This window comes from Mastigoproctus giganteus, chromosome 4, assembly GCF_048544385.1.
Source record: "Mastigoproctus giganteus isolate SK-2022 chromosome 4, ASM4854438v1, whole genome shotgun sequence".
Taxonomy (NCBI): Eukaryota; Metazoa; Arthropoda; class Arachnida; order Uropygi; family Thelyphonidae; genus Mastigoproctus; species Mastigoproctus giganteus.
Genome location: NC_143578.1, coordinates 79,343,984 through 79,360,482, shown reverse-complemented (window position 1 = coordinate 79,360,482; position 16,499 = coordinate 79,343,984). Strand labels below are relative to the sequence as shown.

The following is a 16,499-nucleotide window of genomic DNA, read 5'->3' as shown; positions in this document are numbered from 1 at the left end:
GAATTGTGCTGCGAGTTCACTCTGGTAAGGGAGAACTATGCGAGTATTTGTCTTGTGATTGTGTCAATTTGATAGCGTTGTAGATTTGGTTGTGTAGGACGGCTTTTTTGGTACTAAGGGGATGATGTGAAGTGAAATGTTGATATTAGCATTAGCATTAGCATTAGTAGAGGCATTTGATGCAAGAAAGCAAGCTTATGCAGCATCAGCCAAAAAAAAAAAAAAAAAAAAAAAAAAACCCACTTCCACTTCACCCGGTGAAGTGGAAGTGGGTTTTTTTTTGCACACCGGTAAATACCCACTTCCACTTCACCGGTGAAGTGGAAGTGGGTATTTACCGGTGTGCATGTTTTTTCTGAAAATCTTGGTATTTAAATTTGTGTGTGTTGTATAAATAGTGAGATTAAGAAAATTAATCTGGTTGTCTGTTGCGATTTCGAGGGCAAGGTTTAGCCTGTCATATATTGTATTGAATTTTAAAAAAAGATTGTCTATGGTTGTTCTGTTGCCTATTATTAGGATATCATCGGCGTAGCGGATGTATAATTTAATTTCAGAGGGGAAAGGTTGTAAAATTTGGTTTTCAATAGTGGCGAGATAAATTTCAGAAAGAGGGGCAGAAATGCCTAAACCCATTGGTAAACCAAATGTTTGTCGACAAATTTTAAAATTAAATAAAAATTTTAAATTAAATTTTAAAAGAGTGATAAGTTCAAGGATGTGGTCAACTGAAAGAGAGGTACGTTTCGTTAAAGTGTCATCAGCTCTTAGAAGTACACGTAATGCTTGTAGGGTGAAAGGGATATGCACATTAGTGTATAGGGATATGACGTCAAAAGAAGCTAATACGTCTTCATCGGATATGGTGGTGTTGCTAATTTTTTGGAATGCTTGGTTGGTATTATTAATTTTGAATGTAGAGAATCGAGTGAGTGGGGATGTAATTTTGACAAGGAAGGTGGATAAATTAGCAAAAGCTGATTTACTAAAAGAAATGTTAGGTCTTAGTGGGTGGCCAGGTTTGTGTAACTTGGTTATTCCAAACATGTGGGGCAGAATGTTGTTGCGAATACCTATCTGTTGTAATATAAAGAAGTTGATTTCTTTGTTCTGTCTGAGTTTTCTGAGAATTGTCAAGTTTATTTTTAAGTTTTGTAATGTTGTGGTTGCTGTCATTTGTATATGTATCTTGGTCGGCTAAAATTAACTCCATTTTTTCTGTGTAGGTGTTCTTGTCCAGGATAACGATTGTGTCTCCTTTGTCAGCTTTTTGCATGATGATATTTGGGGTTTTGCTTAGTCTTTATAAATCCGAGAGTTGTTGTTTTTTTATGTTAAGGAGAGATGTGAGTTTAGAATTTATTATCCTATTAGACTGGTGTATAAGTCGCCACTTGTCGGGATGTTGATCAAGTTTAGGCTGGTGTTCGATTATACAATCTTTTATTGGATAGTGTTGTTCTTTAATGGCAAAATTGAAGCCAAATTCTAGCCCGGAGAGTTCAGAAGGGATGAAGGATTTTGAGGAGAGGTTAACGGTGGAGATTTCTTCAATATGACGCCCTCACCATCGAATGGTACCGACACCATTCCGATCTCAATATTATTAACGCTAAACTTCCCTTCAACCTTTCACCGGCTTGGAACCTCTCGCGGCTAAAGTTCCCACGTGTCAAAAAGAGCATCATGGGAGTTTAGATAAACTTTAAAAACAACATGCGCTCTCTTCTCTTCCATTTGCCAACTGATGATGGTTTACTCACGAAAGTCCCTCGTAACGACTATTGGCACCACCTGTCTTCTCTCTTTTTTTCATTTACGTCTTTTAACCTCTTTATGACAACCAAGGATTGGAGATCTGCATTTCTACTTCCTTGCACTCATTTTAAAATCTGTTTAAAATATTTTCACCCCATTCCCCGCCTTAGTTCTTTTTAATGCTTCTTCCAACCTAAATTTAATCACCGTCTATTTAAAAAAAATGTATTGCAGATTTACAAGGTGAGTACCGTTTTCTAAGCATTTACTATTCATTTTTTAGTCAGATTTATCACAGTATTATAAGGTTACTATAATTTCACTTTTTTTTTTTTTAATTCGTTCCAAGTCCTTTGAAGTTGAAAATTTTGCTATTATATTACTAAGCTATTTATCTCTCTAAAAGGTCATATTTATAATGGAAATTGCCCTACCCTTTCATCGTTACATATGTTCCCGTTATAAGAATCAATTGTTGAACGCCTTTGTGATATTTTTCTAAAGCATGTTTCTGGAAGTCATGACCAAAAAACAATAAAACAATTTGCACTTTCTGGTTTATTGGCCTTTTCTGTTAGCGCAATCTATTAAAAACAGGTAGTAAACTTGATCATGTTGCATTTGAGATAATACTATGTAATTGGAATTCTGTTTTTAATAGATTGCGTGGGTTTCTGTGGGTTTTTACGTTATGTTATTATGGTGAAATGTGTTCCCCTTCACTGAAATCTTCAATCGTATAAAAAACAAATTTTCAGAAACTTCTCTTCATTCCTATTTACGTATTACAATCATGAAGGGAAAGGGACCAATGGAAAGTGCAAGTGCTGGCAGTGCTAGGAAATGAAACAAAATTGATTTAGAAATGAATATGAAAATGATTAAGAAGTACGACGCAAGAGAACGTTTGTCATCTATTGCAAGGGAATTAGGTCTTGCTGCTTCAACATTGAATATTATTTTATAGGACAGTGCGTGTATAAAAGAACATGTCAAAGGATCAACACACTTAAGATCAACAGTGATCACAAAACAGCGTTCAGGTGCTATATTGAAGATGGAACAGCTGTTAATAATGTGGATGGAAAATCAGCTAAAGAAGCGAGTGCACTTGAGTCTAATGACCATTCAAGCAAAAGCAACAAGTCTTTATAAAGATATTAAGTTTTAAGAACCTATTAAACCACCCATTGCTTGCCACAAACTTGGCTGGGGCAAACCCCAAGCCAAGTTCGTGGCAAGCAACGGGTGGTTTAATAGGTTCAAGCATCGCGCTAGTTTCCAAAACATTAAAGTATGCGGTTAAGTCGCCAGTGCTGATTCTGCAGCTGCAGAGAAATTTTGTGATGTGTTGGAAAAAATTATTGATTAAGGCAGCTATTCAACGCGGCAAATATTTAACATTGACAAGACTGCTCTGTATTGAAAAAAAATGCTGGATCGAACATACATTGCCAAAGAGGAAAATACAATGCCAGGTTTCAAGGCATCAAAAGATAGGACCATGTTCTTGCTTGGGGCTAATGCAGCGGGAGATTACAGATTAAAACCACTGCCTGTGTACCATTCTGGAAATCCTCGTGCATCAATAAAGCCACCCTACCCATGCATTTCCAATCGAACCAGACAGCATGGATAAAAAATCTCTCTTTGAGGATTGGTTTAAATATTGCTTCATTCCTGAGGTTGAAAAATATTGTAAAGACAATGACGTTCCTTTCATGATTTTGCTTCTATTAGATAATGCTGCTGCTGGACATCCTATGCATCTAGATGATTTCAATTCGAACGTGAGAGTCATATTTCTACCACCAAACATGACTATACTCATCCAACCTATGGATCAGGGTGTTATTACGAATTTAAAAGCATACTATTTATGCACAACATTTGTTCAGGCATTGTCTGCAGTAGACGATGAGAAAAATTTTACGTTAAGAGACTTTTGGAAATCTTACAATATTTACCAAGCCATCTTAAACATTATTATCTACAATGGATAAAAGGATGGTTGAGTAGGAGAAGACAGAGGGTGGTAATCAATGGGCATTGCTCTTCATGGACTAATGTTATTAGTGGAGTCCCACAGGGTTCGGTGTTGGGTGCACTGTTGTTTTGTGTATTTATCAATGATATTGATGAAATTATATTAGGCTTGGTGTTGAAGTTTGCAGAAGATACAAAGGTTGGCAGGATTGTTAATAGCAGTGTGCTACTGCAACAGGATCTAGAAAATTTGTGAAGATGGGTTGAGAAGTGGCAACTGAAGTTTAACATTGACCAATGCAAACTACTGCATATGGGTAGAAGTAACCCCAGAGGAACATACCAACTGTGTGGTACTACACTTAGGGTGGTAGAAAATGGAAAAGACCTGGGAGTAATTGTGCAGTCAGATATGAAGTTTTTTGAACAATGCATATAGGCTGCAAGAGCAGGTCATGGGGTTTTGTCAATGATATACAAGAATTTTGCTAGCAGGGAAAAGGAGGTGATTGTCCCTCTGTATAAGGCAATTGTCAGGCCACGCCATGAGTACAGGTCTGGAGGCTCATTTTAGAAAGGATGTAGATTTGCTTGAGTGTGTACAGAGAAGGGGAAACAAGATTGGTGAGGGGAATGAAGGGATCCTCTTACCAAGAGAGGATTAAGTGCTACAAATTGAAGCAGCTGAAGACTAGACACCTGCGAGGTGATCTGATTGAGGAGTATAAGGCTTTGAATGGGTTGAGCACACTGAATTCTGATGGGATTGTTTCACTTGTTCAGATTACTAACCTAAGGGGCCATAAATTCATATTGAGGAAAGATAGCTGTAGAATAGATGTGTGGAAATTTGCCTTTAGCCAGTGGGTGGTTAATTGCTGGAACAAACTTCCATCTGTGATTGTGGAAGTTGAAAAGTTAAATAAATTAAGGAGGAACTGGACAAACATTTAAAAATGTTTGTCCAGTTCCTCCTTAAATTTATTTGGTTGTGTGAATTTTTATTTTTTTTTGGCTGATGCTACATGAGCTCATACGCTTGCTTTCTTGCATCGCATGCCACGATTACTATTACTACTATAAGGCCTGGGCGGAAATTACTAAAAGTTGTTTAAATGACGCATGGAAGAAAATATGGCCACGGCACATAAAAGGCTTTGAAAGATTTGAAAAAGACGAATCATATGAAGAGGTTACAGATAAGATTGTAAAGGTTGCAGAGCTACTTCAGTTGGAGGTTGATGCCAAAGATGTGGAGTTAATAGAGGAAGAAGAGAAGGAATTATCTAATGAAGACCTTATTGACTTGCAGGCAGTGATAGTGAAAGAAGAAAATGCTGATGAAGCTCAACATGAACCAAATGTGGAGCCAAGACGCTTCATCACCAGAGAGATGGCAGTGGCATTTCGTGAAATTGCATCAGCAATGGCGAGGTTTGAGAAGATGGATCCTGACAGCGAACGATTCTTAAAAGTTAACAGAGGGATGAATGATATTCTTGCTTGCTACAAAAAAATCTATGATGAAAAGAAAAAAGTCAGCGTCCAGCCAACCATTAATATGTTCTTTCGTAAGGTTGAGCGGCTGACCCCTTATAAATCTCCAAAGCCGTCAACTTCTGCAGCAGCGTACTTATCAGCTAGAGATGTCGATTCTGGCAACGATGCTCGAGAATAAAAACTTACTGGCGTTATGCTTGTGTCCTCTGTTTTTTTGTAATTTTATAATTTTTAAAATTCATTACTTTTGTAATTTTTCCTGCGCATAAGATAAAAAATTGAATAAACACAATAAATAATTCTATTTACATGTTCGTCGAACATTTCTTTTTTGATTCAACAAATTCAGCAAGCACAGTTGCAAGTGCTGCACAAGCATGGGAGAAATTACGAGTTACGTAGCGTTTCGCAGAATGCAACCCTTACATAAGTAGAGGAGGTCCTTTATAGCTAATATACTGGTGTGCAAAACTTAAGGACCAACACTATTTTTAAAGGTTACAACCACAAAATCTTTACTTAAAGTACCCTGTACTGGTGAGAGTAGATTTAATCTCAGCACCGATTCTGGACGTCAGCTAATCTGGCGAGAGTTTGGCACACAGTATCACCGCTCAAACATCACTGAAAGAATTGATATGGTGGTTGAGATGTTCTCGTATGGGGAGGCTTTATCTTGGATGGATGTACATAACTCTATTTACTGGAAGGTGGTACTGTAACTGGTGCATGCTATTGTACTGAGATAATCCTTCCACATGTGTGTCTGTTCCAAGGTGCCATTGGCCTCGAGTTCGTGCTTATGGATGATAATGCCACACCCCATTGCACTGCAGCTGTGATATGCTTTTGGAAAGTGAGGACATTGTTCGTGTGGATTTGCCTGCCCGTTCCATCGATCTGAATCGCATCGAACACATGGGACGCTCTGGGGAGACACCTAGTGGCACGTTCACACCCACCAGAAAATGTTAACCAGCTGAAGATGGCGATGACACAGGAATGGATGATGTTACCGCAAGAACTTATCAACTTGTTCTAAACATGGACAGACGGTGCAAAGCCTGCATTGACATTAGGGGTAGCCATATCTCTTACTGAGGTCCACCTCTTCCCTTTGTTCCATCTTTGGCAGTGATGCATCTGTATCATGGCAGCTAGTGCTATGTTGCCATTTTTGAATAAAGTCTCTCTGTTCCGTTTTGTTTCTGTTGTTGTGTCTGTGTTGTTTCCTTTATCATTTCTGTACCTCACGAGATTCCTTTGGTATGCTTTTCCCATATCCAGGCCACTCCTATGAGAAGCGAGAGGTGAAACCCTAACTGGTCCTTAAATTTTGCACATCAATGTACAATACTATCAGTTTTTCTGAGTGTTGTTACTAGAGTCCACCTACTATTTCATGATGTACTGGTTAGTGTGAAACAGACCCATCTTTTAAACAAATGCCTAGTTAACCCTTTGTCGAGGCCATCTGGCAGAGTTTGTCCTGTTGTAAGAATTAATACCATTTCATTTTATATACAGTTTAAATCCTGCTGGCCACAGCAACAGATGAAAAGACAAGGAGGCCTGCAAACATCTTATAACTTCCCTGGGGTCATATAATTTTAAGTGCTGTTGTAAACATTGTAAAAACTGCTCTTGCAAATTATGGCCAAAGTGGTTGGTTAGCTGAGAGCATGAGGATATCTAGTTGAAACAGAGAAAAAAATGCGTGTTTTATTAAATTTGTGGTTACTCGCTTCCATAAATAGCAAATTATTGACACATACAAATAATAGATTTAATTTCACACAACCAAAGATTTTTTTCTTCCTTTATACATTAGTCGTATAGCTCATCAGGTGCATGACTAATGCAGAGAGGAAAAACGTGCGGCTCAAGATCATTCACTTAGTTCCCACTTGATACTAATGCTATAGAAGAGAAGGCTATGCCGCCTACTGTTTTTCTCTCTACTATAGTTACAGTGGTGACAGAATGGGAACCCTATCCATTATTTCTACGATGAATTGATTGAGTTTCTCTACAGTACGTTATTAAAAGCAAAATATCTTGTAAACCTAATGACTACTTCTTTATAATAATTATTCCTTAAGAACAACAACAACAAGGATAACTTTTTTCTTATTGTCTCTTGCAAAAGTGTTTTTTTCTCTGAAGTGTATTCATTGATATTCTGACAACACCTGCTGTGACTGTTTATTGTCATTTGTTTATATTTACTAAATTGAAACCGTTATGTACATTTTAACCATCTGTCTTTTAGTCAATATAAATGTTTATAGATGTAAATAAGTTCATTTGTATTAATATTAACTAAATATTAATATTAATCTTAATATTAACTGAAATGTGTTTTTCCGAAATCTGCTTCTCCACTAGGTCTATCTCGCTAAAATTCAGAAAACTTTAAAATACAACACCTCTCAATCCCCAAGGGTGCAGATTTTAAAGAGTTTACTCTATTTTTAATTATTAAAACACATTAAATTGATACATCAAATTTTCTGGCATTGGTGTTATTCAGAAAAATTTTCTTTCTATGTGCTGCAGCCGAACAGTCAATCGTGATTGACCATTGGCCTGCTCCTATTGGCCTGCTCCAGAAAAATTTTCTTTCTATGTGCTGCAGCCGAACAGTCAATCGTGATTGACCATTGGCCTGCTCCTATTTTAAAACTTTTACCTTACAACAGACTGATTGATGCTAGTGTCAGTCGTGATTTGGAATGTCATTGAGAGATATACATCATGTGGCTTGATTATAAATGGCCTATGTATTATTATCGCATCCTCCTTGGCATTATATTGGTTTTGCCTTTTGTTCTACTCATTTGGAGAGGACTGGTTTTGAATCCATCGTAGACTGAAGGAATTTCTAAAAGGTCCTTCAGTCAGAGCTGTAGTTAGCTGATCTCAGACGTAGGGATTTCCCCATAAATTATTCCAGGTTTTTCAGCTTGTACATGTAAATTGGCCCGTGACCACACATTTTGTACAGACATATACACAACAGCGTAATATAGTCTAAGTTAATGATGCACCCAAAACTCAACAACAGCACATTACATTCGCTGGGAGATAGTCTCAGGTTACCTAGTCAGAAATATTTTAAAGAGCAACAATTGTGAAACATGTAAAAATTTATTATTAGGCTCAAACGATCTTGATATTGAAAAATTGTTGCTGTATTTTAAAGATTTTAATGTGAAGAGTACTGAAATGGCCATAAAAGGAATTGTTAAATACAATGATATGTGTATCAAATATCGTCTTTTCTGAAGTTGATGAAAATAAGGAAAATTTTGTAGAAAACATGTTTTATTGACCTTAAGTGGATTGGGAACCACAAGCACAAAGATAATATGCAAAATGTGCTTATTCAGTCTTTCTTGAAAATTATGTTAAAACAAAAAGTGAAAAATGTGAACTTGGCTTACCGATCTAGTCAAGCATCAAAACCCCTTTAAAAAAAATTGAAATATGTTAAACACATGTAACTGGGAAATGTTAAACATGTGCTGTGATAGCTAGAGGGAAAAATTGTGTGATTTTTTTTATTAGAGATCAGTTGTATAAAAGCAATATCAACTCATTAACTGACTATTCTGAACTACATAAAACATGACAAATCCACAAATAATGTACAATTTCATTTCAATTGGATGGAATTCTATTGTCTGGTGAACTCCAAATCTCTAAAGTGTCTTCTTCTGGTTTTCAGAGACATTCCAAAGTAATCTTCAGAATGTCTCTGAAAGCCAGACCTGAAGGTTATTGTAAATAAGAAAAATACCTGTTCCTTTTTATTAAAAAAAAATACAATAAAAAAAGTTCAGAATTGGCATCATAGTTTAAAAAAAAGGTTCTGATATTGTTGAAAATGACAGCTGCCACTTATTTTAGTCTAGTGAACTGTCCACAAGAAAGTCTCAAGCAAGTTTCAGAGTCTTAATCTGTATCAGTATCTTTATTACAACTCCAGTATCAAAATTATCTGAATTTTGATGCTGGAGTTGTAAGAAAGATATTGTTATTTGTATTTGCAAAGGAAGCAAAGCTTATCTCTCAGTAACAGCATATCATAGCATCTTTACAGTTTATGAAATCAAGGATTGTATTGAAGGCTGTGACACAGTGATTTATTATTATTAATTTATTTGTTTATGTTGCTTGTACTGGGCATAAGTCTTGCTTTTAATTTTATGAAAATCAGTATGCTTTTTTGATATATATATTACAGGACAGTTCATGTGATGATATTACTATTTCAATTTACAGAAGACAACATATAATTCAAATCTTTCATACGTAATGAGAAACTTCGTAAAAGGAATTTGAATAATAAAGTGTGAAGTTTGTCCTTTTTTTTTTGTTGTAAAGCTAACTTAAATAAATAGTGATCTAAATGAAATAATGCTAAATTTTGTTAAAGAAAATAACTAACTCAGCAATAAAGCACTGTGTCACAGTCTTCAATACAATCAAAAATTTAGTCACATAATTGTATTCCAAATTTTTCATTGATTCCAGATGCTTTGTATTTTTGTGTAGTATACAAAAAAAAAAAAAAAAAAAATTAATTATTAGTGGCTATGGTTAGCAGCTGTATGATGCAGTGTTCATTTCATAGGATGCCATGGAAAAAGTAATAAATAAAAAAAGGAAAAGAATTAAATATCTGAAAACATACATAAATTACCATATGTATACCTGAGAAATGAATTTAAATTATAAGGGGATGGGGGGGAGAAAAAGGTAGTGGGGCAAAAAACAGAGGTTTGCACTGAGGAGGAAGGAAATGACTACTTTTGGCATTACTACATGGCTATCATAACCATTAATTTAAGTAGTAGCAGTAGTAGTAGTGGCATGTGATGCAAGAAAGCAATATGCAGCATCAGCCAAAAAAAAAAAAAAGAAAAAAAAGTTTGCCGATATCTTTACTTATGTTTATATTTCATTATTCTTCCATCTTTTACACTGCCTTTTTTTTTGTATTGGAACAATAATTAATTGTGAATATTTCATACTAATAATCGGTAAACTGATATACTGTCCATTGCAATTACAAAGCTGTAGAAAATTCTCCATGCACTCTTTGCAATGCACCAGCCTGTTTCTTAGGTCCGAAATTGATGGTGTCACTTTCTGTACGTTTTAACGTGTAACCGGAATTAACGTTATCATCTATGGGAGTTGACACTCTGTGGGAAGGACAGTGATTATATCAGCTGTGCAATCCATGAAGGCCTCTTCAGGTGAATTGTGAATAACAAATGCAGCGAGATGTGATAAGTATTAATTAACTTTAAAATAAATTTTCAATTTCTCAAAAACAATTTCAGAAAAATAAATTTTGCAAAAATTCAGCTGCACTTTCTTTTTTTCTTTTTTAACATTATTTTATCCAATCTTTTCTAACAAGTTATGCACTAATTCTTTGAAATTTTGCAGTTGCATGAGCTGTCTAGTTTGTAGAACAGCAGATAATTGAAATTTTTCTGTACTGTGTACACTTCTGTAGTGCACATTATTGTTCAAGAAATAATTGTATTTAGTTATTTATTTTGTATTTAATTGTAAAAGTAATTTAATTTAATTTTCATTATTGCATTTAATTTTCTTAATTGTGAGACATTTTGGAACATATCTAGAAAGCCATTAATCACTCTAATTCTATATTTATTATTTTTATTCTTTCTTAGGCATAACAACGAGATCTTTAGCATTATTTTGTCTACACTAGAAAAGTACCCAAACCTCAGAATTTTAGACCTTAATTATAATCGCATTGTAGATATTCCTGTTGGTACCTTTCCAAATTCCAGTAAATTACAAGAACTGTAAGTATTCTTTTTTCTTTCCATTTATGTTTTATATTAATTTCAATAATATGTGGATAAAGAAAAGTACCTGTGTTTACGTGTTTGGATTTGTGTAATTAAAATATTAATTATTTTTTTAGAAACTTGATGAAGTTAATTTTAGTTTAGTTTAATATAATTTTAAAAAAGGTAAAATTTTTCAAGTATTATTTCAATTTATTATTATACTAAAAGTAGAAAAAAAAAACACTAAATTTTTAAAAGTTATATACACTGGTGTTCAAAGAAAGTGCATCACCTAGGAATTTCACATTTCTAACTCTTTTTTGCAATGGTATGTTACATTAATGACTAGCATCACATAAACAAAAGATATTTATTAATAGTTAAGGCAAAGCTAAGTAATATTTGACAAGTGCTCTCAAAATATTTCAAAATGAGCATTTGAAACCTTTATATAACAGTTTTGGTAAACACAACAATTATGGCTGAAATGTTATCAGAAGCCCTCAGTTTTCTTTATCATTTTAAATGGAAAAAAAATGAAAAGTTCACCAGGTGCAAACTTAATATTTAATTGAACCGCCTCTGGCCTGACGACAGCAGCACACCATTGAGGCATTGACAAGATCAATTTCTGAAGATAATCAACTGATAGTTTGTGGTTTTAAACATGATTATGGCTTCCTGAAGTTCATGAAGTGCAGATTCCACATGACACCAACAGTTCTCTATAGGATTCAGGTCAGGGCTGTTTCCTGGCCATCAAGAGTTGTAATGGACCGTTCTTCTCACCATTTTTTTTCACTTTACATTTGTCAATGTTAGAAGAAGCGGAGCCATATTGAAAGATGCAGTTATTTGGCAGGTTGAAATTGTCTCTAATGGTTGGCAGCAGTTTGCCTTCCAATATACCCAGGTATCCACTGGAATTTACAGAACCTTTTATAAACTGCAAGTGACCTACGAAATGCCCCCCCATATCATTTGGTTCGTACGGAATTTCACTGTAGACACCATACAGTCTGGATGCTATTCTTCACCACGTCTACGGCGAATCGTTTGTCTCCCCTCAGAGCCATGCAGGTTGAATTTCTTCTCATCCGAGAAAATAACTGACTTCACTGCTTGCAGGTCCATTTGATCATGCTCCTTACACCAAATTAATCAGGCCTTTTTAATTTTTTGTGTGAGGAGGCGCTTCCAAGGATGACAGGCTACAAGTCCATTTTTGAAGAGGCGTCTTCTGACTCTTACTGTACTTGCTACCACTTCTGTATGTTCTTCCCATTCTCTTTTTAGCTCAGATGAAGAAACTTTACGGTTTTTAAGGCATAAGCACTTCAAAATGGGGTCCTGTTTTGGCAAAGAGACTCGTTTGCATCCGGTTCCTTTTTTCCTACCAGCAGAACCATTATTCTTGAGTTTGGAAAGAAATCTACTCACTATTGACTGATTACAAGACACTCTATAAGCAATGTGATGGGAAGAACATTCTTCCTCACATAAAGCAACAATAGCACTCTTTCTTCATGGCATCAACTGCACGTAATCGCCATCCTAACACAAGCAAGGAATGACTGCAACTCTTTCAGAGCATGCTTATGTAGCTGAAAGTAACAGGGGACACAACATTACGTCATCACCTATGCAGGTCAATCTTATATGATGCAATCTGTGAGAAATATGGCTATATACTTACGTTATTTGGACGACAATTACAATTTTAATGGGTGATGCATTTTCTTTGAACATCAGTGTGTGTGTGTGTGTGTGTGTGTGTGTGTGTGTGTGTGTGTGTGTGTGTGTGTGTGTGTGTGTGTGTATATTTATGTATATACAGGAACTCCCTGACATTTACCCCCAGATCCTTTTCATTCTCTACCATTGTCAGTGTAGTACCACAGAGTTGATACGTTACTCGGGGTTTACTGTTTCCCATATGTAGTACTTTACATTTGTCAATGTTAAACTTCATTGGCCAACTCTCAGCCCATCTCCTCAACCTTTCCAGATCCTGTTGCAGCAACATACTGTCAGTAGTGTCCTTAACAGCCCTGCCAACCTTTGTAACATCTGCCAACTTGAACATTAAGCTTGATATACCTTCATCAATATCATTTATAAATACAGAAAACAACGATGGACCGAACACCGAACCCTGAGGGACTCCACTAATAACATTAGTCCACGATGAGCAGTGTCCATCGATTACCACTCTCTGTTTTCTCCTCCTCAACCACCCCTTTATCCATAGCAGCAATTTGCCTTCAATGCCACACTGCTCCAATTTGTGCAGCAGTCTTCCATGTGCAACAGTATCAAAAACCTTTCTAAGATCCAAATATATAATATCAAAGTTATTCCTTGCATCCAGTTCTTTTGTGACTGCATCATAGTATCCAATCAAGTTGATCAGGCAAGACTTTCCCTTAACAAAACCATGCGGTGTCTGAGCTATAACTGAAGTCTTGTCTAGATGATCCTGCAATGCTTCTTTAACCAGTGCCTCCATTAATTTTCCTGGAACAGAAGTTAAACTCACAGGTCTATAATTACTTGTGTCAGCCTTTGATCCTCCTTTGTGAATTGGGGTCACATTTGCACATCTCCAGTCTATGGGTACCTCTCTTGAGTCCAAAGAAGCTCTCATAATTATGGCTAAGGGTTTGCTTACTTCCTTTGCTGCCTCCTTTAATATAACTGGATAATCCCATCCACCCCAAGTGCCTTTTTTATGTTTATCCTCAACAATTTCTCCTCCACTCTCCTCTCAGTTATTTAAAAATCATCTAGCTCACTGCCAGAGTTTATTTCACCTCTGGCATTCTCCTTCCTGAATAATTCCTCATGTGTGTATGTAGATGCAAAATACCCGTTTAGTTTGTTAGCCACCTGAGCAGGATCATCAACAGTTGAACCATCAATATACAGTGCACCAATACGATTCATCCCTTTCCTTCTAGAGTTTACATAGGTAAAGAACTCTTTTCTGTTTTTCTTTGACTCCTTTGCCAAGAATTTCTCATAATCTCTCTTTGCCTGCCTAATCTCCTTTGTGACTCGGTTACAGACCAGTTTATATCTATCATAGGCTTCCGTGTCACCCATTAATTTATATGTATCCCATGCATTTTTCTTCTCTGCCATATGTCTCATTAGTTCATCTGACATCCATTTAGGCCTAAACCTTGAACAATATTTCTTAGTTGGTATGTAAAGTTTAGTAGCTTCCAAGATAAATTCTTTGAATGCTTCCCATTTTGAATTTGCTGTTGGTAACATCATCAGTTGGTTCCACCGTATAGAGTTTAAATACTGTCTCAGACCATCGTAGTCACCTTTACGAAAGCAAAAACCCTTCCGTTTACCCCTGATGGTAGTTACCTCTTTGAGTAAATCCCACTTCAGCACACTGTGATCACTGCCACCTAGTGGTTCCCTTATCTGCAGATTCTTAATGCATGAAGAATCACTACTGATAATCAGATCAAGAGTATTACTCCCTCTAGTTGCCTCCCAAACATGCTGATATAGAAAATAATCATCCAATAAATCCACAAAAGCCCTGCTAGTGTGTGTGAGTGACCAACCCACAAATTCTAGTCAATATCTGGGAAATTAAAATCCCCCATTATAAGACTCTCCGATTTACTGGCCCACTCTATTTCCCTGTACAGTTTCTTATTATACTCATCAGTCATTAGGCCTATAGCACACTCCTACTCTCAATTTTGATCTCCCAATGCTTATGTCCCACCAAACTGACTCAACACTGCACTGTCTAGCGATGTCGACTGGCTTCACTTCATGGGATTTTGTGTGTTTCTTAACTAATAGCATAACCCCTCCTCCCTTCCTATCCTGTCTATCCTTTCTGTACACATTGTACTCCCCAAATTCCTTCTATCTGTGTGACACCATGTCTCTGATATCCCAACATTATCTGCCTTTGATGTTTTGAGCAGTACCTCAAATTCATCAAATTTATTTACCAAACTCCTAGCATTGGTGTACACGCAAGTATACATGCACCTGTTCCTATTCTTAGCTACCTAGCACAACCCATCTGTTTAATTCTACCGCAATGACTTCCAGCAGTCTCTGAAATACCCTGCATCTTGTTTTCCAGGCCGCTGCTCATTCCAATAGAAGCAGTTCAAGAATCACTTTCACCTCTGCCAATGGCTACTGTTAATCTATTAGTACTTGTATCCGCCAAAGCTAGCAGTTTTCCGACCCATTCTAATTGTAGAATCAGTCTGATTCTAACACTGTAGTTCCGACTGATTCTAACACTGTAGAATCAGTCTCTCCTGTTACCAAGTACAGACCAGGCTGAAAAAAATTGTACCCCTTGAGTCTTGCACAATCTTTCCAGGGCTGAATTGATCGACAAGGCTCTCATCATATACTCCCTCCTATCGTGCCTGGGCAGAATTGCAGACACTTTCAAATTCAACCCTAATTCACGGCTTTTTTTCAAGTGACCTGTTCTTTGATTCATTAGTTTAAAAGTTAATATAAAAGTGTTGTAATTATGTGCAGTGCTTCATGTATTTCATAAAATTTATCTTTTTTCATTTCCTTGTTTCGCCTATTTTACTTTTTATACTAGTTAAAAAAAAAAAAGTTAAAACTAAAATTAGTTATAAAAAAAAAGTTATGCTGAGGATAACTGTTGATACAACGGAGAAATCCAAGAAGAAGAAAAATATTAGTTTTAAAATGTAATTTCAATTACACTGGTCAGTAAAAAAAAAAAAAATAATAACAATTTTGCTCTCTGTTAAAATTTAAGGTGATTCTTGTAGATTATGTTGCTGAATTCAAATATGACAACCATATTGCTGTAACACCTACCAGTTTTAAGGAAGAAGGGATTAAAGTCAAAAACTAAGTTTCCTGTAAAAACAATTTTATATATTTTAAGAAAATGCTACATACAGTACCAAAGTACCAAATATTAAGTAATGGGTGTATTAACCTTATTCTATTTACAAAAATGATTATCTGATAACAAAACACTTATTTTGTCCTTTTTTTGCATTTTATAATCGTCCATTGGGGTCTCTCATACGAGATTCCAACAGTATTCTGCCAACATATTTAGATCCCATTTTCTCTGGCATCTTTTTATCCATTTGAGAAATGAAAAGGGCCTGGGGGTAATTGTGCAGTCAGATATAAAGTTTTCTGAGCAGTGCAAATAGGCTGCAAGGGTAGCTCATGGTGTCTTGTCAATGATATACAGGAATTTTGCTAGGAGGGATAAGGAAGTGGTCAGGCTACACCCTGAGTACTGTATACAGGTCTGGAGGCCTCATTTTAGGAATGATGTAGAGCTGCTGGAATGAATACAGAGAAGGGCAATGATATTGGTAAGGGGGAACAGAGGGCTGCTGTTACCAAAAAAGGCTC

General features: G+C 36.1%; 1 protein-coding gene across 1 annotated transcript in view; it reads left to right on the top strand.

The window, feature by feature from the left end:
- Positions 1 to 16,499, top strand: part of LOC150086860 (uncharacterized) — a 414,998-nt gene that overhangs the window by 184,191 nt on the left and 214,308 nt on the right. Inside the window, exon 5 of the mRNA XM_090372302.1 lies at positions 10,959 to 11,096. Coding sequence (XP_090228428.1) covers positions 10,959 to 11,096 — 138 coding nt within the window. The remainder of the gene's footprint in view (positions 1 to 10,958; positions 11,097 to 16,499) is intronic.